Genomic DNA, 27,502 nt, shown 5'->3' on the forward strand with positions numbered 1-27,502 from the left:
GAGAAAAATAATTAGGAGTCATTGTGGACAGCTCAATGTGCAGCAGTAGTTATAAAGTCTGACAGGATAAACCATTAAAGTTAGAAAGCAAAACAATACCACATCTCACCTAGCTGAGCACCCTTCCATTTCAGGATTGTTTCCCACCGTATTTCAGCAAAAACAACACTGATTTTGTAAGGTTTCATGCAGCTACACCCTTTAATAGAGGATACAAAAATCGACCAACATATGCAAAAGCATTTTTATTAAGATGATCATATACCAAATACTGAATTTGGTTTAAATATTTACAGTAAAAAGAACCACATCTGAAATAAAAAGGGTTAGAAGAACGGCACTGGCAATGACATAGGGAGAAGGTTCAACACATGAAGGACAGATAAAATGAATGCATCTAATACATAAGTACAGTACAGACTGACATGATAGCAGTATACAAATACGAAAAATTTACATTTATTTTGCCTCCTAATTTGAATGTCCTTTTATTTTCAAAGAAACAGGGGCAAAACATCTTTTTTTAAATGTCACTTTTTACCCAGCAAATAGTACCTTCTTGGAATTAACTTCTATAGGAAGTTATGATGATGACTAGGCTTCAAAGGATAGTTATAAACATGGAGAGGATGAAGGGGGTAACACCATCATAACCGAACAAATAATTTCATTCTAACTAGCTACTTCTCTATATTTTGGCCAATAGTTTCCTATAAGGAAATTAAGGGAACACCATCCAACCCTGAATCTTCCAAGGTTTGTAAAACCTCCTATTTTAAATAAAACAAAAATTGAGAATGCAAAAAGAAAAAACGTACTATTTCAGGTAGCATTCTGTCAATTCTATCTTTACATTCTGGCCCATACCCGCTGGTTCACAATCAAAACCAGATACTTTATTAACAGAAGAGATATTTCATGAGAAATTATTCTACGCAAACAAAACCAGCATGCTGTGACTGCACATCATACTACTTTCTGTATGCACATATTATCACATGAGGGTCTCACTCCTGCAACCAGAACTGCATGAGATTTCACTGTTAAGTGAATATAGCTGTTTATATAGGCTGCATGATTAGAGTCCAGACACATTATTCAGAGGCAAACTCAGGAATTTTCACTATGTCAAACATTACATTTGAGAGATTGTATCTGAAAATGCAGTCACTCCCATTTTCATTCTTCAGAGACCAAGGAAGTTGGAAAAATAAAGAGACTATTAAAACCATATTGCAGTTGAAATGATGGCAGTTTTATATTACTGACAAGCTTCCTTTGCCTATAAACAAGTACTATGAAGGAAAAAAAAAAAAAATCAAGTGGTTCATTTCCCAATTTTTCAGACTGCAAATTAATGGATAACGAAGAACAATTTAAATGAAACATCCCATAAAAATTCCCATAACTTGCTCAATTCTCCCACATTTTCATCTTATGTTGCTTTACCCTGCACCGTCCTGTTATCAGTCCCACACTGATGGCCAGTGCAATGATTTTCCTTTCCATTAAATTCCTGTGTCTCTGAACTACCACCTCCTTATCAAACACTCACATGGATTAGACAGCACTGAATATCAGTGTCAACTCAGCCTTAAGCATTCATATTTCAACACTTTCTTGAAGTGTTACTACCATGATTAAAAAAAAAAGTTTCAGTAGAAATTATGTATTTTCTATTTCAGGCACGGGGCGTTGCATTGCTAAATCTACTTGGGGCATTGAAGTGTCTGCAACTTCTAAAACAGCTTATTACAACTAAGTAAAATTATATTCCTAAAATAAATTCTGTAGCTAAGGTTTTAACTGTAAAGTATCACTTTTTCCATACATAAATAAGATCCATGGACATGTTTAATAATAAATTAGAAATATTTTAACACTATGATAACTTACTCACAGATGCATCTATGTTATTCTTTAAATGGAATAACTTTTCCAGGGTGAGAGACAATCTGTTAATGACATTAATTATACTGCCATTTGAAGTAAAATACATCTCAGAGTGTTACTTCAGTAATGAATCTAAAACGTAGACAGATTTGAGAGAAGTGAGTATAGCTAGTGGGCACTAACCAAATAACTGAAATCAATGAAGCATAATATGATTGACACAATATTCGGTGAAATTCTGTATTTTTTATTATCAGTACTCCCACATTTTGGTGTCAAGCATGCTTAACGTTTTTCTTCAATAGAAGTATGATATTACATAAGCCACGATCAAGAGAAACGCATGTGAAACATCTGCTTTTCTGTTAGAAAAACCTAATCCAACCCTCTGCAAAAATCAATCCTGCTTCTACAGGAAAACTAGAAACTGAGGTGTAACAGAAAAAAAAGCAAAGTTCACAAAAAACTGTAAGGAGATAAAAATCTCTTTAAGAAGTCCAAGACATCACTAGGGAGCATGTCAATGTCTGTGCATGCATATATGCATGCCACACACAAGCTAAACATTATGTCAATTAAGAAAATCCTACCTGTGAAGTGATAAATAATATGCCTTTTAAAATAACAAGCAAAATTTTAATTTTAAAATCCTACAGAAGTTCAGATACAAACTGATTATAACACTCCAGGATAAACTAAATACCTGTTGACAACTAAATAACAGCTTAGAAAGAGGAAAGTGTCAGTGCTCCCCTTCACTTTTCCAAATGAAGAGCTTTTACCTGAAACAGTTCTGTTTCTGGTTATAATGTTAACATTTCCATGTCACAATACTAATAAAACAGCCATATTTGAAGGAGCTCCACAGGTTTACTACCTAAAAATAATGCTAAAAATAGTAAAACTCATTGTTAACCAACTTTCAAAAAAATAGTCAAATACTGGTTGCACATTTACACAATGTCAGTCTAGCACTCTGCAACTCGCACGAAGTCTGTCCGACAGAAAACTAGAAATTATTCCAAGTTTACTTTAACAACTCCATGCTGTTAGCCCATCACCGTATTAACTTGAACCTATCCCTCTAATTTAACATATGGTATTTCTCCATTAGTAGTGATAAGCAACTGTTAATTATGTTTTCACAAGCATAAAATCATGGTTGGCTTTCTACATGTAAATAAATAAATTAAAAAATCAGGCCCTAGTATCACAAAAGACAGTATACAGTATTCTGTATCTTGTCTAACAAAGTCCTTGTACTCCAAGAAGATGTTTTACCAGACTAAGGGACAGTCTATGCAGACTGGTGTGGACAGATCCAAGCTCATTCAGCCTTCAGATCAACTTTGTTGGATACACATTATCTCCAATCCGTAAATTAGATCACCAGATCCCACACTCGGGCAAACATGCTGAGAAGCGGGACACAGCCACATGCAGCCACACTTTTATAGTTTTCCGATATCCTCAGTTCATGGGCTGAGTCTGTCCACTCCCACCTGCACAGATGCACCACCATGAGTGTTTCACCATCAGAGCAAGATCCCATAAGGTCCTGGTTGCTAACCCACTATCTGTCACAATCTGTTCTTCAAACAGTCTTGCAGAAGGTCGACAAGATATCAATGGTGGAGTGAGAATCCAGCAGAGAAGTCAAAGGTGAGGACCTAAGCAGACCATCTGTAACACTAACCCAACATGCCCAGTCTACAAGTTCTGGAAGGGGTGGGAGTTAGCTGTAGCCACTATCTAAAGAAATGGTGATGAGTGAATTTATACGAGCGAAATTAGTAATTCCTCTAAGCACATAAAGCAGAAACTATTTTATGGCCAGGAAGTGGGAGAAGAGCCCCATTGAAGTGGAAAAACCCCCGCGACCAGGGAAGATCCAAGTAGGTGGGAGGCAGGCTGCAGCACGGCCACTGACTGATGGAACCGCGACCCGAGCAAACGGCTGGATGACCGGCACCACTAGGCCCTCACCCGTGGCCCCCCGGCGGACCGCCTCCGCCTCTCCCCCCGCCCCCGGGAGCCCCCATGGCGCCCCGAGCCGCGCACCGTGCTGGCGTGCCGGGGTGGGCAGGAGCACGGCCCTTCCCCGCGGCTCCGCTCCGAAGGCCGAGCGGCCCCGAGCCCCGCCGCCGCCGGTTCCCCGGGCCAGGGGGGGGAAGGGGCGGGGGCAAAGGGGCGAAGGACCCGCCCCGCCCCCTCCCGCTCTCCTTCCCTCACGGCCCTCCCCTCCCCCACCCTCCGCGCCCCCGTCCGCTCCGCCGCACTCACCTGCTCCTTCCGCTGCCGCGCCGCTCCCCGCCGCCTCCTCCGCCGCCGCCCGGGGCGGAGAGGGTGGGAGGGGGCGAGGGGGGAGTCCGTCCTCCCGGGCCTGAGCGCGGAGCGACACGGAGAGGAAGACGAGGAGCGCCACCCGCTCCCGCAGCCCAACGGCACCCGCCGCTCCCGCCCTGCCCCCGCGCGCCAGGGCCGCTGGGTAACCGCCGCCGCCACGGCCGCGCGCGCTCTTCCCGGCGGCCTTCGCGCCGCCCGCCGCGCCGCCGCCGGTGATGACGTTAGAGGGCGGGAGGCAACGGCGGCGGCCCGGGCGGAAGCGGCAGCGCTGCCATGTTGAAGGAGGGCGGGGAAGGTGGGCCGCAGCCTTGCGCGGAGCCCGCCTGCGGGCGGAAGCTGCTTGCGCCTTCCACCGCTCCACGGTCCTGCCACCTTCCGTCCCGGGCCTCTCCGCGGGGTGCGGGCAGACCGGTTTGCCTGGGCGCCGCGGGTTTGCTAGTCCCGTTTCTCGGCCTGGGCCGACCAGGATAGGGGGGATGATGAACAGTGTGGCTGAGGTGCAAAAAAGAATGACAGAATGGTTTGGGTTGGAAGGGACCTCAAAGATCATCTAGTTCCAACCCCCCTGCCATGGGCAGGGACACCCTCCACTACACCAGCTTGCCCAAAGCCCCATCCAACCTGGCCTTGAACACTTCCAGGGAAGGGGCAGCCACAGCTTCTCTGGGCAACCTGTGCCAGTGCCTCGCCACCCTCACAGTAAAGAATTTCTTCCTAATATCTAAATCTCCCCTCTTTCAGTTCAAAACCATTGCCCCTTGTCCTGCCATTACAGGCCTTGGTATAAAAGTCTTCAGGCCTATGTTGTGCTGCACAAACCCTTGGCCGCGGGATAAATAAACAGCCAGCTAATTGCAGCGGAGGAGCCTGTGGGCAGCTCCAGCTTGGTATCAGAGATTTGACCACCTGTGTGTCCCTGCCTTTATCAAAATGTGCGGCAAGAAGTTCTCATGTGAACATCCTTTCTGTTTGACAGTGGAAACAATTAATAGGGTTGTTTACTTGTAAGGAAATCCTGTAATAGCTCAAATGACCAAAATGGGGGAATCTCTTCCACGAGTGGGGTCTGCCCAGCATGCCGCATGTCAGTCAGAGGCCCGTTCAATGCTACATCACCTGGAGTTCCCACCATCTAGAGGGACATAAGATTGTCTATGCTATTTTCCCTTTATAGGGTGCACTATATATATATGCTGTGCACTGAACTACCATTTTAGGTATGGGTGTATAAGTATGGTTGAAAAAAATTGATGTATTCTAAAATAAAGTATAGAGGTTGCAGTCACTTTTTTTGGCCTAAATAAAAATAATTTTAATAAAGCAGCAAGCTTTTTTATTCTTATTTGAGCTAACTAAGTACAGTTATGCTGGAATAAATTATATTCAACATCTGTCCTGGGTTTCGCTGAGAGGGTTGATTTTCTTCATAGTAGCTAGTGTGGGGATTTGTTTTTGATTTGTGCTGGAGACAGTGTTGATAATATAGAGATGTTTTTGTTCTATGGACTTATTGTTGAGCAGTGTTTACACAGGGCCAAGGCCTTTTCCGCTTCTCATGCTGCCCTGCCAGCGGGATGGCTGGGGGTGCACAAGAAGTTGGGAGGAGACACAGACAGGACAGGTGACCCAAACTGACCAAAAGGATATTCCATACCATATGACGTCATGCTCAGTTTATAAGGAGCTTGGGGGAAGGGAAGGGGGGGGGCGGCGGCGTTCGGAGCGATGGCGTTTGTCTTCCCAAGTAACCGTTATGCGTGACAGAGCCCTGCTTCCCTGGAGATGGCTGAACACCTGCCTGCCCATGGGAAGTGGTGAATGAATTCCTTGCTTTGCTTTGCTTGTGCGCGTGGCTTTTGCTTTACCTATTAAAATGTCTTTATCTCAACCCACGAGTTTTCTCACTTTAACTTTTCCAATTCTCTCCCCCATCCCGATGCGGGGGGAGTGAGTGAGCGGCTGCGTGGTGCTCAGCTGCCGGCTGGGGTAAAGCCACGACAACATCACAAATTTTGAAGAACGTGTTGAGCTATCTCTTTGACAGCAGAAAGTGCTTCTAAGCAAGTTGGTTTAATTTCTTGAGGAGGAAGCAAAAATCCATAAGTCCCTGTGTCCCGAAGCTCAATGGTAAAAGAATATTTAATGCCAAGATCATAAGCCCAGTCATCTGAACCTCCAGGAGCTAAATCTGGATGAGGAAGGGAAAATAGGTAAGTTACCTGAAGCCAGAACTTCAGTTTCTGTTCAAAAGCTGTCTTCTGATGCTAGCTAGGATATGCTGTCATCCCTGTTGTTGTAGTGAAGTCATACTTACAAATGGTTTGTGCACCAGCACCAGGTCTATAAGTTTTCCTTGTTGTCCTCTTTATAGCTGTAGCTGCTTTCTTTGCCAGCCTTTCCTGAAATTAAACAAAACATTATTAACTTTATAGCCTTGTGATAATCATTAATATGTATGCAGTTAGAATTTACTTACACCATGCTCTGGATCTCGCAGTAGTTAAATACTCTTATAAAAGGCTCTAGGAAACCCACAGAATGTGGTTAAAATTTTCAGCATACGCCCATGCTACAGATTGCATTTCTGCTATAGCTAGATAAAAAATATAGATGGGACCTTACCACCACTTCAGGCAGCAAACTGTTGTCAAACCATGTGTTCCCACTTGTCTCATATTTTTCCTTTTCTGCCACAGTATTAAAGTCACTGTAGATTTACATAGTATTGACAAAAACAGCAGAAAAGATTTTCATTGAGGGAATTCTACTCTTAAGCCATGAAGAAGTCTTAAATGCCCAGAAGTAGTGCATCTCCTTCTGCTTTACAGGGAAGGAGTCACAAATGCATTATTACTGTTCACTCACAACTGCAGGTTTTTTTATTACAGTATATAAAACAGTTTGTTTCAGGAAATTAAACAGTAACCAAGAATATGTATTGTTTGGAGTTAGTTTGTTCTGTATTTACATTACTGAATTTTTTCCATTTCTTCTGAACACACTGGCACTAGTTACCAATGGAAATGCTATCTTGGACTGCCTGGGATTTTGTCTTACGAAGTAGGATGCTTCAAATGCATTAATTTTGTACTTTTTACGGTCCTCTTATCTATACAACTCTTATTTTTTAAAATGTTTTTTTTTAAAATACAAGGTTTTTTAACTAAACTATGTTAAGTGACATGGGAGATGCATGAGGTTGAAAAGCAGTAAAAACGTCAGCAGCGTGTGCTAATGTCAATCCTGTATCTTTATAAACTGTCATTCTGTCTGTCCTCATGTCGTATAGCATATGAAATGACCTCTAACGCCTCAGACATGCGCTGTCTTCCCGTATGGCAAATCCCAAAGCCTGCAAACCTGGTCACCTTTATGTGGTTTCTGCTCCTTTCTTAGGCAGGAGCCCTTGCTGGAAGTAAAAGAATTCATTGCCTCAGCACTTGGAGCTTAGGAAACACCAAAAAGTGGGCTAGGAAATGTAGGAAAGGGGATTCCTTGCTCTGGGGAATTTGATGTCTTTACATAAGAAGAATATGATTAAGCTCTCCACCTACTCTTTAGGCTTGATTACTCCGATTATTCTGTTAGCAAATCCCATTTTAGCCTGGATATCCTTTCCAGATCCAGACAAACCCAGAGTTTTATGGTCAGTGGGAAAAAGCAGCAGCTACTTTTTCTGTTTTGAAATCTGTCTGTCTTCTAGGAGAGTTTTTACTGTGTGATTTGGTGGCTCAAGAATGTAAAATTCTACATAGGCGGGGTATGTTTTCCGTCCTACCATTAGGACCATTTTGAATAAGTATCCGTAGCAAAAAACCTTCATAAAAGTAGCAAATGTCCACCACAATACCTCATTGCTTAGGTATGTGGAGGGTATTTTTCAGAGTTACACACCCAAGTAATTTGAGAGTTTGTGTAAACCATACAATTTAATCAGGAATTTGCACAAATATCTTTTCAAGGTGTCCAAAACCCCAAAACTTTGCAGCTTCAACATACCAGGGGTTGTTGATGTGTTATCAATCTGGAAAAAAATATTTTCATTTTTCCATAGTCTTCAGAAGATGCTTGCTGACTTACACACTGCTAGACCAGCCAGACTTCTTTAAGTTCTTAAGAACATCAAGAGAAATCTCATTTCCTAATTCCTGATCTTCAGAGCACTGTGCCTCCCTCATTACAAGCCTAACCAAACAGGGTAAGAAGTTCTGAAATAAATGTGAAACTTCAGGAGATGGGAAGACTTACCAGCTCATCATGGTCTTTGCTTTTGTCCGTAGTGTAAGAGTAAGGAAACAATACCAACTGGGAGTAAGAGTGCATGGTTATGTAGGCTTTAATGATGTCTTTGTGATCTCTGACAAAGCGAGCCACTGCTTTCACTTCAGGCTCAGACTCTGGGTAGGGTCCACAGTATATCTCCTGACATTCATAGGGAGATGCTCCTTCCCCTGTAACGAAAGAGCGCACAGTGTTACTCCTTAACTCCTTCCCTTCTGCATTTCTGTTAGTCTAATGAAGGAGCAGAGTATGATACTAATACACAAGAAATCATGGACTCCGCCATGCTATGGAAAGAGCTGTCATGCTTGCAGAAATCTATGTGAGCCTACTAGGATTTCTCACCTACTCTTTGAAAAAAAATTAGAGAAGGTGAAGAAAAAAAAATTATTCAAAGGCCAGATAAAAAGTCTTAGAGGAGAGGATGAATACGCTCCATTTAAATTCATCAAGAACAAGATTGTGAGATCCCTTCTTAAAATCTAGAAGTACTACCAGAAAAAGGCAGTGTTAAGTGATTATTTAATCTCAGGGAAAAGCAAACTGCCATTTGGAAGTTGAAGAAACACAAATCAAAATGAAGGTTTTTAAGAATGAGGAAAGCTAGGCACTAGAACAAGTAGAAGACAACTAGGATTCACCATTTTTCCTGTCTTCAGAATAAGACCAAATAACTTTCTGGAAGCAGCCAGGATCATTAGTGTTAAATGTCAGCTCTTCATGTTTTAATGAATGTTGTAATTTTACCCTTTACTACTATCTGTAGTTTTGATGGACATATTATCCTTAAATCTTATGCAGGAGTAAAGCTCACTGAGCGCTTTAACACCCAGAAGACTTTCTTCATCCCTGAGCACTGGGACACTTTAACAGATGTCCATCTTCCAAAAATCAGTAATGCCAGTTATGTCTGCAGAGTAGCAGCCCTGTAGAAGCAACACAAGCTCTTATCATATGATACAGGAGAGAAGGAAATGTCTTCTGGTGCCGGTGATAGCTAGGGAAGAACTGGAGCATGCCACAAAGTAATGGGGAGCATATCTGGACCCCAAAAATACTTAACAATTTTTGTATATACATATGTTTTAGTTAATTAGAAGTTGCAAGAACCTTTGGGTGAAATGTAGTTATGATAGACGGAAAGACTTGGTGATATGGTGGTACCTGGCTGTCCATGTTAAGAATAAACCAGTATTTTCACGCATGCAGCTGTTCCACAGATACTGCAAGTCCCTTTATTGTATCAATGGCTGAAAATAAATCCTCAAGTTACCTACACCCTTGCATGACACAGCAGAAAAAACAGAAGTAATAAAGTGAAGAGAGCAAGTTGGGGGAGAGAAGTGGTGACAGAGACACTGAGTCTGGGAGATGCAGGCTGGGAGGTCAGAAACACGGGTGCTGGGACAGAGAGGGCTGTGGTATGTTTTATGTTCTGGAATATATAATTCTTCATGTTCCTGAATTAAGGATGATTTCACAGACAGTCCATGAAAATTCATGTATATGAAAATGCGTACCGTTCCTGGCATCTATGTGAAGTCATGCAAAGGCGGCAAAATGCGAATGTTAAGTTTTACACTGTACCGCTTTGCACAGAAGTGAGTAGCTGTCCAAGGAAAAAGGCAATGAAGAATCTGTTTGCTGGCAGTCTTGGATTAATGTTCTGTCTGCTTTCCTAAATCCTTGGTCATACTGAGAACAGCCAGCAAAGGAAACAATATGAAAAACATGGGTACAACTGGATTCCAGTCAAATTTAGTTCCGCAGAGCAAGTGCATTGGTTTTAGTGGAGTAATTTTGCCTTTTATTAATATAAAAAGGTGTAATGTATCAGCGCATTTAGTATATTTTGCTTTTCATAAAAACTGTGAGGGCTTTGTACCTGTTCATAAAGTTTTTATCTGAGCAGCTGAAGAGGAAGGATAGATAAACACAGCAGTTCAGCTCTGATTGAATGCATACATATAAAGCCTGGAATTTTGTGGTGGCACAAAGTGTGTTCGCAAGCAAACCTCAAGCCAATGGAAGTCTGAGCATTTGGCACCCCTGACAAGAACTTTTCTCTGCTTAAAAGTATGTAAGGGAAGATTAAATTGCAGGTTCCCGTGAATTGGAGGTCATTTCCCATGAATACAGTTGTGTTATTGTATTCAATTGACACAGTTAATAATAATTACAACATTATTATAAAGTGGTGAAACTCCAACTTGGTTCTTCTGACCATCCTGTTGAACTGCAGGTGCTTCGCACAGCTACAGCAATAATGGAGATTCTATAGTTAATATGTTCTGGATCCAATCCGTTCAACCATTGCTATCAGTTAGTAAGCAAAGATGTATCTGATTCAGTAGAAACAATATGTTTATGCTAATTAAGAAAAACAGGATTTTGTTTTTCAGCATTTTACTGATCGTATAACTAAAAGGAGTAGAAACCTAGGGAGATCCTTGCAGTCATCTGCTTAGTTTATTGTAAGCACCTGACTTCAGTGCTTAGATTTATCTGTACAAACAGGTTTTTATCTCCAATGACCCTGCAAGGTGCTGAGGCTTCTCTCTTCTATGTTTTCAGCCATGTCTAAGAGAGGAGCATAGCGTGGCTGAAAACAGCATGAATATTTCCCAAGTTACTAAAGTAAGATGTTCTGCTTTTGCTCTCTAAGAAAAGTGTACATATTGTCCAAAGACTTCTTTAGAGAAGAAGCACTTTCTAATCTACCTGTATTCTTCTGCTTTTTGTAAAGTAGAATCACTTCTCCGCTTCAGTAGTTGTTCACCACCAAAAGCACTTCACAAGTTAAATGCAGTATATTACATAATCTTTCACCGGAACTAGTATTTGTATCACATAGCTTTTTGCTTCTTATAACTTAGACTTCTCTAAGTTCTATTTTCATAACATATTTATACTGAATATCACTTTTAAATGTATGTATTTGGTCCCCATCTTCCTATGTATGTTTTTCTCCATATAATCGCCATGGTTGGTAAATAAACATCTTCCCAGTTTAGCAATGGACTAAAATGACTGAAAGTCATACCAGACATTAGTGTCAGTACTGAATGAAGCCAGATCTGATCTATAGGTTAAATTTTAAGACAGCTATTCTGCAGACTATTAAAAAACCTGTCATGTACTGAAGTGCCTGCGGGTAAGTAAACATGATACAGCCTTGCCAGCAAACACTGAGAGCCAAGAAATCTTGGTCAGCCAAGCATTGCTGAAGGATGACTGAGGTGATCGGTTCGTACAACACAGTGGAGCATCTACTCAACTGTGTGGTGCAACAGGCATTGAGTGACATGGCAAGGGTCACCTCTTTCCTCCTTTCCCCCCACAGCCTGTGCCCAGTGTGTCATGGTGTGATGCAAGAGACAGGATCCAGGGTCCTGGTCCCCCTCTCTCTTTTCATCATACTGGGAAGAGGTTAGTCCCTGGTGTGGCATCTGAGGAGGAAATATCCTGGGTCCCAACAAAAAGCGTCTCAAGTTGGGGAACTGTTCACCAGTTCATTATTCAGCTGCATTTGTCATTGTATCAACTTTATGAAATGGTAAATAGAAATGTTTTCAAAATTAAGAATTTTAAAGGCTAAAATTGAGGCAGGAGTACAATGGGAAGGAAATTATGTCATACCACACCAGTGTGCATCAAAATTCCTGTTCATGTCAGTACCGACGCACTTGCTGTTACCATGCGATGAGCGGCTCTTTCTCCACAGCCGATTCTATGGAAAGAGACATACGAGCCACGTTCAGGGAGAAAGCTGAGAAAAACAATGGCACCATTTCACTTGTTAGTTAAATGTGACTTCCAACTTTTGCCTCTACAGGTCAAGTGCCAATGAAGAGGCAAAAGACCAAGAAAGATTATAAACCCCCAATCTGATTGCCAGGGAGGCTGGATGATAAAAGGAAATGTAGGGTAGGATATGAGGGAGTCATGTCTGATTTGATTTCAGTATGGAAGGAGGGGAGAAGACATACTGTTTGGCCAGGTATGGGAGTTTTAAGAGTTTAAGTCCAACCTTTCTGTAGGCATTGCTGACAGCATATGAAAAGTTGAAAATTTGGTGTGTAGCTGCTGAAATGTATATGCATAACAATCCCAATGTGAGCCAAGCTGGGTTAAAGATCAAATGAGTAAAAGGGTGGATGAGATTTTTTTTTTTTAACTTGAGTGAAGGATCTAAAAATCAAAGAACCATCTCAATCGCTCAGAATTTCCAACCAATAAATAAAACCCTGGACAAAAGATACCTGTTGCCTCTTCATTTATCTGAAACAGAAAGTACTCAGAGAACAGGACCACCTTGCAGGAGGAAGAAGTGAATTATTGACTGTGCTCTGTCTGATGCAGCACACTATTCACCCTGTGCTGGATTGTGCCAGTTTTTGTAACCTTGCTGCTGAAGCCTGACACAAGCATTCCCTGACATCTGGAAGTATTAATATCCCAGGATGAGATTCTGTCATTTCCAAATGCATTTCCAGCAGGTTGGAAGACACAAAGGTACTGTGGGTCAAACGCCAATTAGTTGCAGTATTTGCTGTGGTTTAAATAAGGCAGAGAGGTAGAAATTCCAAGCAGAGATCCAGAGTTTCGGATGTGCAGTTCCAGGATGGAAATTACACCCTTAGCATGCACACTGATAGTTCCCACGTATAGCACATCAGTACATTACACAGCCTGTCAAAAAATCTCTACATACAGAGGGGTGGCTCCACGTGTACTCATAGCCATCCACATTGATCACAGGCATGACGTAGAAGTCAAAGTGCTCCAGAAGCGTTGTCATGGTCTGATCTCTCTCACGCACATCGATTGCCTATAAAGCACAGGGGAAACTTATTAAAAGCATCCCTAATAGTGGTTTCTTCCCTTCCTAGAAAGGCACCTGATGGCGTATGTAAAATAATTGTGCAATTGTCAGACCAGTCTACCTCCTGATAGATGTGCATCGCATCACAGAAATTGCTAAATAGCGAAGTAGCTCCCTGGGTAGAAGTGCAGGGACTCTCGAACCGATACAGTCAATATCAGACATGCTGCAGTCCTTTAACGTTAACGGGAGGTTGTGAGAGAGAGTTGGAGCCTATTAGGAAGGTTTGAGCTTTTGCTGCTTGTACAAATTATAGGAACCCTCCCTTCCACCCAAAATACACAAAAGCAGTGCAAAATAACGCAAGCACAGAAATAACATGAAACATTTCAAATGGTTGCTGTACATAACAGTATTTCTCCTTGTTGCATTAATAGTTCAATGCATTTATATGCAAAGAGCCAGTAAGACCTACATTGCCAATGGTGCCTCAAAGCCTATTTTGAAGGCTTTAGTGATACCTAACCTGGTTGTTGGTCCATCACACAGGGATAAATTTCAACCTACATGAGTGGTTTTGTTACTATTAGAATAGACTAAGTCCTTAATCAAATCTTTTTTTTTCCTTTATACCTTACTTAAAGCACCTTCATTCATTTTAAATCCTTCCTAGTTTTCCTCAGGCAATGGACTTTCTCTAACTTAAATGAGAAATGTCAATCTTTTTACAATCCAACAACAAAATTAAAGGATAAAGAGTGGAAACATTATAAAGAATGCCTAGGATTTGCAAGAGAGAGCAATTGATTTTGATGTGTGTGTGCAGATGTGTATTAATGTCAAATTTTAAAACATTACTTCATGAAGTGGTAAGAGAAATAAAATTTGAATTTAAAGCACATAAATTAGATCAAGAGGATGGAGAACCTTAATGTTCAGCTTGTTAGTTCTGAAAAATGCTGCAGGGACATGTCACTGGCAAAGTGACAGCACAGCTGGTAATTATTTGGAGCAGCGTGAAAAGGGCAAATGCATTTCTCTCCAAGGGAACCTTCACGGCCTGGATTATCAGTGGGTCACAAGGTACATTCATCTGTATCTGTCCCTAACTCCTGCAATCTCCTTTCAAATGTTATAGTCATTGAGGTTTTATGGTTGTGACTGAGGACAGAAAGAAATACATCATTATATTATTATCATTATTATTATTATTATTATTACTACTACTACTACTACTACCACCACCACCATCATTATTTAGTTCCATCACAGCCAAACCATAATTCATGTTTCAAGGACGCATCTATGTTGTTTCTCTGGCTGCAGTACTGGTGATTGTGAAGTGTCAATCTCATCTAGCTTATTTTTACTGTGAACTTTGCTTTTGTGAAAAAGTAAGAATAAATAATATCTCAGAACATTAACGGAGTAAGCTGGGCAACCTTGTCTGGGCCAGAAGGGCCTTAGGAGCCTTTTCCTGGTCCGTACTAAGAACTGGGCCAGCACCTCAGCGTGATGAGTTGAGCAGAGATGCCTTAAATTTAAAAAGACCAAGGCAACATATGCTGAGATCAGGGTGCAAACCATGGATGAGGTATCTTTTGGTGTACCTTTGTTCACTGTCCTGAGCAGTGTAGATATTAAAGATATTAAAGATTAGATGTGACTATCAGTCTGCGGTTGCACATCAAGGCTGGTCAGGCTAAGTCCATCATACAGTGATTTACTAGTTCCCACGAACTGGTACTATGCGTATAGCTGGCACTTGTTGGTCATGTTCTGGAGGTCTGAAATGACGGTGTCTCTAGCAGGGATAGTACCTTCAGAAGAAGGTGGCTTGTGCGGCCTCATTCTCTGAACAAGGCAGAACCAGAAAAAAACATGAGTACAAATGGCAAATGCGGAGGCAGGAGGCGGAGGAGCAGTAGCAGCAAGCAGAGCAGGAGGTGACACAACGCAGCAAGTGCTGAGTAAAGATTGCTGGTGTGCATACTGGTGTGGAGCTATGCCATGGCTGGCGCAGACAAGTATGGGGTAACCGTAGCTCTAGGAAGGCACGTAGGGAAGAACCAAGGGTTGAAGGACAGCTTGAGCTCACTCTGGGCGCCCTCTCATCTACTGTAGGCAGTGCCAGCTGGAGTAATATGGGCGTGAGCCACCATGCACTAAGTGATCAAGAGCCAGGATTGTTCCTTGGATCCATGTGGTGGTATAGACATAGCCCTAGTAGATTACCAAATACTTGCTTTTCCTGGCATACCCTCTGCATCCCTGACCATTCATAATTGTAAACATCACTGCTGAATTTGCTGCACATACTTTGAAAAGTTTCTTTCATACTTTAAGGACAAGAGGAAATGGTCTCAACTTGCGTCAGGGGAGGTTTAGATTAGATATTAGGAAAAGATTCTTCATCAAAAGAGTGGTCAGGCATTGAAACAGGCTGCCCAGAGAGGTGGTGGAGTCACCATCCCTGGAGATGTTCAAAAAACATGTAGACATGGCACTTCGGGACATGGTTTAGTGGACATGGTGATATTGTGTCGACGGTTGGACTTGATGATCTTAGAGGTCTTTTCCAACCTTAAAGATTCTATGATTCTATACTTAAGAATACATCTGAGTTCTTTGGCATTTGATCCATATGACTTTCTCTCGCTCTCACACACGCATACCTCCATCTACTGACACACACTGCTATGTATAAATCTCAGACACAAATCTCCTGTCTTGGTGTTCTGAAAGTAAATGAGTTAAGACTTTATGGAGCTTGGAGCACAATTGGACAGAGAAGGTAAATGGTGTCAAGATTTTTTGCTTTGCTTTGAAAATGGTAATCAGATGTGATTATCTACTCACATGGCCTATGAACCACAGGCAAAAAGCAGGAGAAATCCATTCTCTAGCGTGGATACCACAGTCAATCCATATGGCACTTTTGGATCTTTCCTGGCTTTTAGAAAGCTGACAAAAGAGAAATTGTATTAAAATGTCACCATTGTAAAGTGTAGCACTGGAAAGTGGAATTGAAAAGGGTAACGAAGATGGAAGAAGAAGCATCTGTCTTGTAGGGAGAGCTTAGACTGATCCTGGGCCAGGACACTGCTCTCAGTTATGTTCACATACAGTCAGAGAGCCATATTCAGACTGCTTGCAGCAAGCTCCTAACATAGGCACCAACACTGCGTGCAGCAAGACCTGAGGTCAAAAGGATAGATCACCAACTATGCAGGGCAACAAACTAGATTGGCTTCATAGTCAACAGAGGAGGGTTCAGCAAGGGCAAGTGTAGGGTCCTGCACCTAGGAAACAACCCCAGACACCAGTACAGGTTAGGGGTTGACCTGCTGGGAAGCAGCACTGCAGACAAGGACCTGGGAGTCCTGGAGTACAACAAGCTCTCCATGAGCCAGCGGTGTGCCCTCGTGGCCAAGAAGGCTGATGGTATCCTGGGGTGCATTAAGAAGATCGTGGCCAGCAGATCGAGGGAGGTTATTGTCCCCCTCTGCTCTGGTGAGGCCACATCTGGAATATTGTGTCCAGTTCTGGGCTCCCCAGTTCAAAAAAGACAAGGAACTACTGGAGAGAGTCCAGCGGAGGGCTACAAAGATGATGAGGGGACTGGAGCATCTCTCTCCTGAGGAAAGGCTGAGAGAGCTGGGTCTGTTTAGCCTGGAGAAGAGAAGACTCTTCTAAGAGAGGATCTTATTAATGCTTATAAATATCTAAAGGGTGGATGTCTAGAAGAAGGGGCCAGTGACAGGACAAGGGGCAACAGGCACAAACTGGAACACAGGAAGTTCCGTCTCAACATGAGAAAAAAATTCTTCACTCTGAGGGTGACCAAGCACTGGGACAGGCTGCCCAGAGAGGTTGTGGAGTCTCCTTCTCTGGAGATATTCAAAACCTGCCTGGATGTGATCCTGTGCAACATGCTCTAGGTGATCCTGCTTTAGTGGGGGGTTCGAGTAGATGATGTCCAGAGGTCCCTTCCAGCCCCTACCAATCTGTGAATCCACCACGCCAGTATTTCATGCCTTTGGATGATGGCCTAGATGTGATAACTTCTTTGTGACCCAACAAGGAACTTAATGTGGTTAAATGCCTTTGTCAAAGGTAATGGACCTTATTAGAAGAATTTAGGAAACTTCTAAAAAAGACGAAAATTTACACATTATTAAAATATGCATAGAAGTATAGATTTAAGAAAGTGTTCTGGCCAAACCTCATCACTTGTTTACATTAGTACTTGGAAAGATTTTGCAGTATGTCACAGCTGTACCTTCAGAACATAAAGTGGTCGTTTTTCATATGATGATCCAATATATATTTTCTGGAGGAGGTCAGAATGGGCTTTCACTACTTCTTCCATCCAATGATATATCTGCAAGGATGAAGTTAGTAAATAGATCTTCTCCCTATTGTTTTCCTTCATTCCTGAAAATGGTCTAGACTTAAATTCATTGTTCCTCCCAAAATCCTGCCTCTTTAGCTGATGAGAAGGAAAACTAGCAATTCAGAACACTTATCACTTGCCTGACTCTAATTTCTCTTAAACATTAAGACACAATCACAGCCCAGTCCAAGTATAGCCCTAGAATTCCTCTTTAGTTCTATTTTATTAAATTATTATCCATTTCATTTTTTAAATATTTATGTGGTGTTTTGTGACTTCATTTCACTTCTGTGTTGGCTGCATTTGAATGGCAGTTTGAGGCAACAGATGTATGAGAGATTTTGTCTGATGCTTCATTCCTTCTCTATGAAGGCCTTACAGTAATTACAAGTCTCAATGGCTGAGCAATGCAATGGTAATTATTTACCTGTTGATGATTTCTTTCCCTAGCTCCTTTCTCAACCATGAGACACATTTCACCCCTTGAATCTACAGAGGATTATGACAAAAATATCTTACTTCTTTCATTGAATGGTAGTTTTCATAATATGATGAAGATCTGCGTGGGTTGACTGTGTCATTGATAGTCTGTTTTTCAATAAGTCCTTGAACATCTCCCATCGAGACTCTGAATAACAAAGAAAGAGCACAACCTCCTCTTAAATAAATGACAAACACTTTTACAGAAACATTCATGACAACAAATAAAAGATACTTACTTATATTGGATGGTCAGTTGCCTTAACTGAGCTTTTATGCTATTTATGCTGGATGCCCTGACATAGAAATGAACTTCTTTGTCCTTCTTGATGTTTTCAACCACAACAGGTTGCCAGAGAATGACCTGCAAAGTTTCCAAAAACATTTTTTTTACTGAGGGAAGAAAAAATATTCGTACTAACATTTAGTAAATATTTTTAAAATAATTGAAGCATATGTTTTCGATTTAAGAGACCACTTGTAACAAGCAGTTTAATATTCCCTGTGTCATGTTATAGCATTCTGCTACTGCTGGAAATGAAATGTGTGTATTTAAGAAATGTTTATAATGACTTCTGCACATAAATTCATAAATCAAGAACAAAGACAGGAACATAACCTTTTCTGAGATAGTATTTCCAGTATAATGGATACGTTTAGCTGGTTATTATGTTACATGTTTTCAAGTCTGCTGAGACTTATTTTCCCTGAGGGTATTTGGAGAATTAATGAAGATCAGACCAGTGTTTGTAGTTATTGTATTCGCTGATGACTTTCATCAGGGAGGAAATAAATGCCAGAAGGGGTTCGAATATAAGTCAAGTTGAAGCAGCAATACAGAGATTAGAGAAGGGAGGAAAACAGGAAAATGAGATTCTTCTTGGTAAAATTAAATCTTTAGCAATAACAAAATCAGAAACCAACATATTCAATAAAAGATTGAAGCTTTAGAACCAATAATACCACAAGATCTAGGGGTGACAGCAAGTGGAAAATTAGGCGTGAATTTATAATGTGAAAAGGTCAACATAATTCTTGGATGCATTTTTGAAGACATACAGCATGGAGTCGCCAGACAGCATAGTTTATTTTTTTCCTTTCTGGTGCAGTTGTACCAGGAATATTATATTCAATTTAGGGCACCATGTTTCCAGGCATGTATCATCTGTCAACTGTTTGCCTCACTTCTTTCTCAGAGAGAATGTGTCTGCAAAATCATACGGTAGACTCATCCATGCTTTTAATCAAGACTTTGGAACAATAAATGGTGAAACGTTTGGGCCCTGGATTATTACTGCAATGGGCTATACAAATGGCTGAGCTAGTCTGAATGTAGCCATCTCAGACGTTATTGGCAGGGTACCGACAGCATCGCATGGCTCAGCATCGTTTGGAAAACCCATCCAAGAAGCCAGCTGGATGCTTAGCTCCCCAGCACAGATTTCCCTGTTGCCCTGGCTAGCCTGCTCTCTGCACTGATGTGCACCAGTTCAGATTTAGTTTCTCTTTAGTGTAGGCATTCTTTGAATTGAGAGTAAGGAAAGCTAAGGAACTCCAGATTGACACAGCTGAGGTAGCAGAGGAGCAATGAGTGGGGGTAAATGGGAAACTTTGATTTGTATATGATTATTGGTCTCTTTACCCATCATCAGCAATGGTCAATACTGCCCCAGGGGCAGCTACAAAGCCTCTGCTGTAGGTGTTCCTGCGTCTGGGTCTTCTGATGGATGCTACGTGCAATGCGTGTGCTGTAAGAACAAAGCATTTCCTTTGTTTCAGGTTTTTGCTTTCCAACTTTTGCAGGAGTAGCACCTATAATTAGCCTGATAATTCTTCTTGTAAGATGCTGATTTTCAATTGCTTGTTTTTTGCTAGATTGTAAACATTAACATTTGTTGGGAGGTACTGTTTATGTCTTCCCTTTCCTTTTCCCTTTCCTTTTATTTTTCACTTGCCATTTCCTTTTCCTATTGCCTTTCCTTCTCCCATTCCCTTCTTCTTATAACTTGCCCAACTTATAGCCATGGAAAAAAATATGGCCATTTTATAACCTTCGAAAAATATTCATTTTGCATGGTCACATAAGTGACTTGGTAGAAAGCACCTCCTGCTCTCTCTGCACTGAATGTGCTGCAGTTGGTCTTCGTGGCTTCTTGGGACTCCTGTCCACAAGAAAGTGAAGAATGACAGTGGTGAGGAAAAGATAGAGGAGGGAAGACTTATTTTGGTACAGCATGTGGAGGAGGAAAAGAGCAAGGAAGGTTATCGAGGTTTGTGTGAACTGAAGGGAGGGATCAGAAGATGCTAGGAGGGGGAGCAGAAGACTAGTAGGATTTTGGGGTGGACATAAAATGAATAGGAGCCAAGACAGACAGAGGAAGACTGAGCATAGGCACTGTTAAAAGCTCTCAGTCATCTGAGACACATCTTCAATCATCCTGTAAATTATGTTGGTTGAGGGAATGGTTACGCCTTTATTGCCAAGTGTTGGCTTCAAACTGTGAGGATGTGATTGGGCAAACACTTTTGAAAAGGAAGAGATGCCTCATTTTAATTAAATACTCTCTTCTTTAATGACATATAAAAGTAATAAAAAAAGTATTGCTTTAAGAGATTTTTATCTTCTAAATGCTGCTTTAAGAAAAATACCACAAAAATCTGGTCCTGATCTTCAAAGCTGTGCGAGTCAGATAGGTCAAGATTGCATTGGTCTAAAGTGCTGAGGTTCCCTACCAAAAGTGTTTCTACTCACTGTGTGTTGGTGCTTTGCCAATTTTGCAGTGCCTTAGTACACAAAATCAATTGCATAAATCTGAGCTCTGGTGTAATGCACTACTGTAACATTATGAAGTGGAAGTCTCCTCATGTAAATCAGATGGATGCAGAGCAATGAAAACCAAACATTTGCTGAGTTGCTGTATTAGGACAAATGAATGAAAGTGGGCTAAATCTTTCTCCAGGGGGAGAAGCAGTTAGTGCACTTGGGGGAAGAATTTGGCCTACAGACCAGAGAGGGAGGGATCTGTTTACCTCAGTGGTGTTCAGTAAATCCTGAAGGGTTTCGACCTGTTTGTCTGTTTGTGGGAGAGCCCACAAAACTTCGTCCCTGAAAAACAAGGGTATTTAGGTAAAGCACAGGTACTTGGAACTACTCTAGGTCACAAAAAAAGTAGAGAAGCAGGCTTGGCCTTTCTCATCTTCCCTGGCTTGGCTGCCATGAACTCAAAGAAGATTCAGTAGTGAAGGTGCTGAGCCCCGTTCCAGCCTCTGCTTCTGCCAAAGAGGTTTGTGAAAGAGGTGCTGCAGGGCTTTGGTAGCCAATATCTACTGCCGGACTCCGAGATCACTCCTGGGAGCTGGCACCAGCACAACAGCTGCCAGCCCCAGCTAATCCAGCGTACCGCAGCACCGGTGGAAAACTAGTCTGGACCAGGAAGACAGCTCCCCTGTTCTCCCCTGAGTTTCTCGGTCTCAGTCACTGTTCAGCAGAAACATGAGCCCTCCCAGTCTCCTGCAAAAGCCAGACATGATGTTTGTGTAGATGTGCAGAGGCTACTACCATCATCATTCCTACTCCCGTCCAGTTTTTCTAGTCTCATTTCTGTCCCTCTGCTAGGTATGGTTTCAGTTGGTCTGTACCACTGTCCTTGCCCTCTTTGCCCGGTAACTTATATTCCACTTCTACTTGAAACCCGTGGTCTGGATGTGCTGTAGATGAGATGGTGCTTCCCATGCCTGAACCCACCATTGGTAACAGAAGTGAAATTCACTTTCTGGAACAAAAAAATATTACTTTGCATTGTAAAGCCAGCCCTGATCTTCAGTGCCCTGCAAAGCACATAGTTCAAAATTATGTTGGGTAGATAATAAAAATAATTTGAGTGTAGAAGGTGGAGAGTCAGAGGAATGTCAGACCCCTATTTCCATTTTCTGGGCTGGGGTGGCTCTCAGCCCTCAAATCATGTGGAGTTGGTGGCAGTGCATAAACCAGGCACTGTGGAAGTCCCTGCCAGCCCTGTCTGCAAAGACTGTTCTAAAAGAAAATAGGCAGGACTCTCAAAAATAGTGTTTTCAAACTGCATAACATGATTGTCACAACTCGTTGTTGTGACTGATTTCAAGCAGAGACCTGATGGCGTCTGGCAACCAGGTGATTGATCTTTTCTACTTTTAGCTAGGCTCCAAGCAATCACTGTTGTTTCTCATGCAGAACCAACAATATGCCAGCCCTACTTTTGCCTCCACCATCGTTTGACAGAGCATCAAAAAGCAATCAGGGATAGGCAGGGTTGGCAGTTTGCCTATTTCTCTAGGCAAGTGCACTCCAAAGCTTGCTTTTGAGGCTACTTTAGAAGTAAATTTTTCTTCTCATATCTGGGGGAGTCTTTTCACAGGGGAGACCAGAAAAGGGCAGCTGCATCTGGTTTCATCCTATGATTCTCACAGTCTGGGAGTACCATAACAAGGAAGCTGGTACGTACTTGTACCCCACCATTTGTTGCACAAATATTTCAGCTGAGTGTGGTAAGTACTGGACAGGTGGTAGCTAACAGCGATTCCTCTATAGCTCTTGTTGGTAGGACCTGAGTACATTGAACAAGCTGATCCAAGTTCTGCCCTTGCTCTTGTAGTCGTGTTTAACATGGGAAGTATTAACAGATGAAACTGTAGTTACTGGGCTTCTCAGTTCCTCTGCTTCGATTTGTCCCTCTTTCATCTGTCTTCTGCCCCACTCCTGTTAGAAACACCCAGACAAAAGCTCTAATTACTGCCTTTATACCAATCTCAGAAACAACCCTCTACCCCCAGCTTCCTTGCCCTGCCTGCTGCCCTGGTATGGCTGGACATGTTCATCTTGAACACACCTCTTTTCTTTCCCTTTCTGTCCTCATGCCCTGCTTCCCTGGTTGCTCTTTGAGTTTGTCCTTAAGCGGATCCCTCGCATTCCTCTCCTCCAACTTTCTGCCAGGGTCCCACTGGACTCTATCACTGTTCCCCACCTGTTTTTCCTCTCTCTATTATTTCTGGATAAATAGGAGTCCAGAACTACAATGCTCAGGTCTTATCCTGTAGCTATGACAGAGAGAGTGGGATGCATTACAGTTCATTTTAGATGGTTTTGATATCTTCACCTGAGCTAGTCACTCTCTTAATAAAGAAACAGGCACTTTCAGGGTCCAGTTAACCTGAACTAATTTAGATGTGTGTGCTAAACTGGAATGAATTATAACCTAAATGCACATATTTTTCTCCACTAGCTGTACAGGAAGGTGAAGGGGACTTGTTTCCATGCAGAACTGTGTAGAAATCCCATACAGTCAGATGAATCCCATCCAGGAACCCTGGCCACCATCTCACAGGTAGACATAAAATCAGTGCCGGCTCTCTGCAGGCATCTCAGTCTCTTCATTCCTCCTCTCCATTGCATTTCTCAGTCACTAGGAAGGCCACCAACATTACATACCACACAGGCCCACAAAAACAAGGCACCAGCATGGCTGTGTCTCTCTGTCCTCATAGCCTGACTTCATTTAAACCTGGCATGTTCTTTCTGACTTATCTCCAGAAGAGAGGCCTCCCTACTTGTCTCCAGCTGAATGTCTTACCCTGGCTCTAGCAGGTGGTGTCACTAGAGGAGTGCTGCCAGCATCTTCTCCTGTTCTCCTGGACCATGTAAGCTGTTCGTCTGCCTGGAGCACAGATGCCTACCCGTGGGCTCTCTTTTCTCCCACCTTGCTGGCTCTCCATCAGCCTCCAGCCTTGCCCTTTCCCTACCAGTGAGCCCGGAGTCTTTCCAGTGTTACCAGCTCTTTCACAAGTCTCACAATGTTCGGTATTTTTCTTAGAAGTCCAGATGCAGTAATCACACTATAACCTTGCAAAGGGAAGCTTTAATACATGACCGTTAAATCCTCCAACACTAGCACTCAAATAAAAGTAAAAAGTCGGATATAATATATCACCTTTAAAATCTCATTATTTTAGCCATTTTCATAACCGGGGCTGGGAGGGTTAGACTCATGCTTTCCAGTAGGAAATGCCATATTCTTCTGTAAGGGTCAGATATTCAGTGTTTTACTTAAACATGAAATAAATTAACCTTCAAATAGCACAGAGCAATATTGTTCCGCAAAATTCACCTAAAAACATGTTTAACTGTCCCCCTACTTTAACCCTCACACCTCCATAGTAGCAATCCACAATAAAATATGATTGCATCACAAAAGGAGATGAAAGATCCTCTTTTAAGGCATGAACTGGAGAGACGTTCACCTGTCACTGGCCTGCCCACTGGCTTGTGGTGCAGAGTCACAGAAGGGCTGTGAGACATAATTCACTATTATTTGTGTAGGTGTTTCAGTCCTGGGAGCAGGCTGTGTTTAATCATGATTCCTACAGGTTGTTCATCTTGCTTGATATCACCACATGAGGGGCTTATCCTTTTAGTTCTACCTATTAAAGCATTTCAGGTTTTTAAACCAGCTATACATGTAGAAAATAAAAGCACTTTGGCTGTCTTCATCTCTGACATATGTTCTCATGTTTTAGCAAAGCATTTGGTTTCAGGGCATTTCTGAAGTCTTATCAATAGGTAACAATAAAGCTGCTTCAGAAACATTGTACAAATACGAAATGGTTATTCAAAAATGATTTATGACTGGAAAAACAATCATAAAAGCTGCTTTAGAAAGAAAACAGATTGTTAGCACTTTCTGAAATGGTTTCCCTCTCTACCTCAAGAAGTAATTCATTTAAGGTCTTGTTTTAAGGCAAATGAAGCAAATTATTTTTTCCCATTAAGTTTCAGAATGCCCTTTATTGGGATTCAAAAGCACTGAATAAACAGAATTGATTTGCACTTAGACCGAAAAGAATAGTTTTAATATGATTAAAAACATAGGATTTATGGACACAAAGAAGACTTAGAATAATTTCATTTCCTCCACTATCTATATGTTAAATTGAACCACATATCCAATTACAAGAGCAATAAATAAATGTCAGCCTTTGCCAAACATTTTCGTATGCGACTTGGAGTTATTTTGCTTCAATACTTTCCCTGTCCCACTCACCACACACTAAAAGCCCAGCAGCACTATCAGATATTTACCTTGGAAGACTGAAGACATGCTTTTCTTGAATCCAGATAAATAGCGTAAAAAATAGCAGGTAAAACTTCATCTTCACGGCATCCACAATGAAACCAAATGCAATTGGAAAGCCAAGGGTTCAGGACCCACATTATTGATTAAAAAAAATGTTATTTAAGGAGTGGTTAAAATTTAATACTCTCTCTCACCTGAACCCCAAGCTCCTGGTGGCTAGGTCAATATGACAGAGCTCCCTGGGGAGGTCCTGCTCATATTGATGTTGCCCATCCATGAAAGGATAAGGTACGTTTTGGACATTTTCATATTGACAAGTTGCTTTGGCATCTCAGCCTTTGTGTCATTTCATTGTGGCTGTGAACCACAGACATAAGAAAGAACACCGAGCACAAAGTAGTTGTGAGCCTCTAATATTTATGGAGGTCCAGCAGCCTGCTCTGCATTCAGCACTCCTGTAGCACATCCCAGCCAAGCGTGAAGCTGAGTGAGAGGAGTGGGAGTGAGGTTAGTACGTCCAAATGGAGAAATCCTGAGCAGGAAAGCTTCTTTCACTGGCAGAGAAAACATGAAGCAAGAGGGATGTGATATTCTTGCTATTGAGGGCTGTTCCTCTAGTTCAGAATGGAGCACATTGACAGGGTCTTCATCTTCTGCAGCTGACCTCTACCTCTTTGGTTAACTCCTGACCCATCCAAGGATTTCACATTGCTTGTGTTGCTCCATGCCCTCCTTTCTGTGATGTTCTGACAGCCATGTATTTTCCACATGTCACACTGGGTTAGCTTTTCAAGAGAAAGTACCAGTGACTCTTCATCTCATTACTATCATTTTTGCATGCCCCGAGATTTGCCTTCCATATTTCTATCCATGGTTGTCCAGACAGGACATGCTGAAAAGCTGAATGAATTTGACATGTTCAGAGTAGAAGATCTCCATATACGTTCTGTGCTTGAACAGTAAATCCAACTTGGCCAGGACATGGCCATGTGCAATGGTTCGAGTCCTCTTCTTCCATGCACTGACACAGCAGTCCAAGGCATGGCAGTGGTTAGAGAACACCCCAATGGCAGCCTTATGCAGAGGAGAACGGCTCATTTACATCTCCAGCATCAGACCCACCCTAATGTTAGCCCTTGGGTGAGCATGTCGTATAGGTGTGGAATGAGAGAACCAAACCTAGGGCAGTTTCATCCATGCTGTCTGATATAAAAGGTTTTTCAGGTAAATGGTCCCCATAAACACAATGTGGTCTTGTTCCAGGGAGATTTCATTCTGGAGGAGGACAGAGGAGTGAATTAACATATGTGTAGTGGGGACACCAGGGACCCAGGACGTGGGAGTGAATGGGGGAACTAAATTATTTGATGCTGTATGTGTAGCTTAGGGTTATAGCTATACAACTGGGTGAAAAATGCCTGGGAGCAAGCCCTGGACTGTTAGGTAACATGGACTCAGTTGCATCCATCAACCTCCTCTATAACAGCTCTGGAGTGGTCTGGATCAGAGCCAGTGCTCCAGTTAGCCAGGCAGTTGGGGCTTCAGCACTCAAATTCAGCCCTGGCTGCTTTTTATTTAGGAGGGCAGACCTGCCCTAAGAAGCCAGACAGCCATGTGTTAGATGGTTGAAGTCAGCAGAGGTGAATCACACTCCGCAGTGAGTACCCTGCTGTTAATGTCTCTATGAAAATACACCAAAAATCCCCAAACTGGAGTTGAGCACAAACTGGACACGAAAGAGGAAAAAAAAAAAAAAAGGGTCATGGGAAGTTAAACTACTGACACCTTACCTAGATTTTGTAGTTCCTATTTTATCTTTTCTAGATGTTGTTCAAACAAATAGGAAGTTCTGGTAAGGTACAGAGGCCATTCCCGGCAAGAGCAGTGGGCAGCGGGTAGTGCTCTGCCACAGGGATTGATTTTCAAATCGATGATTCAGATGCCCTTCCCTCATGTAGGCAAAAGGAAGCTGCCAACAGAGGATAAAATACAGGAGACAAAACTTGGTCAACCAGACACACTTTCATCTGGAAACGTCTGACGCACAGATATGAATTTAAAGAAAAATTGGATCTACGGTGGTAGGTGTAACAGAGAAGATTGAAAACCCAACGGAATGGGGTTGCTGGTAACAAAGGAAGGAAAAGGATCATATTTCGCTATGCCTTAAAGTGT

At 42.1% G+C, this 27,502-nt stretch overlaps 2 protein-coding genes across 11 annotated transcripts in view; both read right to left on the bottom strand.

Annotated features, from left to right (window-relative positions):
• The window catches only part of ZC3H13 (zinc finger CCCH-type containing 13), a 50,097-nt gene extending 45,632 nt beyond the window's left edge, over positions 1 to 4,465 (bottom strand). For 5 of the 8 annotated variants that reach the window (XM_054821294.1, XM_054821239.1, XM_054821303.1 and 2 more), the window contains exon 1: positions 4,177 to 4,464. Coding sequence is in view for 1 of the 8 variants with exons in the window: in XM_054821273.1 (XP_054677248.1) it covers positions 110 to 129 (20 nt within the window). In the remaining 7 variants the exon portion in view is untranslated. Of the gene's footprint in view, positions 1 to 109; positions 200 to 4,176 lie in introns of those variants that run through there. The other 3 variants (XM_054821273.1, XM_054821283.1, XM_054821256.1) reach the window with 3 other exon arrangements.
• Positions 4,466 to 5,504: 1,039 nt separating this feature from the next.
• CPB2 (carboxypeptidase B2) lies at positions 5,505 to 25,467 on the bottom strand. 3 transcript variants are annotated; one of them, XM_054813113.1, is made up of 12 exons: positions 25,333 to 25,422; positions 22,703 to 22,956; positions 21,252 to 21,327; positions 18,461 to 18,585; positions 18,261 to 18,369; positions 17,628 to 17,729; positions 16,205 to 16,309; positions 13,235 to 13,351; positions 12,160 to 12,250; positions 8,488 to 8,690; positions 6,554 to 6,638; positions 5,505 to 6,427 (listed from the first exon to the last, which is right to left on the bottom strand). In XM_054813113.1, the coding sequence occupies exons 2-12, from the start codon at positions 22,714 to 22,716 to the stop codon at positions 6,243 to 6,245; spliced, it is 1,212 nt and encodes a 403-aa protein (XP_054669088.1). In that variant the 5' UTR covers positions 22,717 to 22,956; positions 25,333 to 25,422; the 3' UTR covers positions 5,505 to 6,242. The 3 variants fall into 3 exon arrangements, with proteins under 3 accessions (XP_054669088.1, XP_054669087.1, XP_054669089.1); XM_054813112.1 differs by lacking the exon at positions 22,703 to 22,956 and having other exon boundaries at positions 25,333 to 25,467; XM_054813114.1 differs by lacking the exons at positions 13,235 to 13,351; positions 22,703 to 22,956 and having other exon boundaries at positions 25,333 to 25,444.
• Between the last annotated feature and the right edge of the window lie 2,035 nt (positions 25,468 to 27,502).

The sequence above is a fragment of the Grus americana genome, chromosome 1, assembly GCF_028858705.1.
Source record: "Grus americana isolate bGruAme1 chromosome 1, bGruAme1.mat, whole genome shotgun sequence".
Classification (NCBI taxonomy): domain Eukaryota; kingdom Metazoa; phylum Chordata; class Aves; order Gruiformes; family Gruidae; genus Grus; species Grus americana.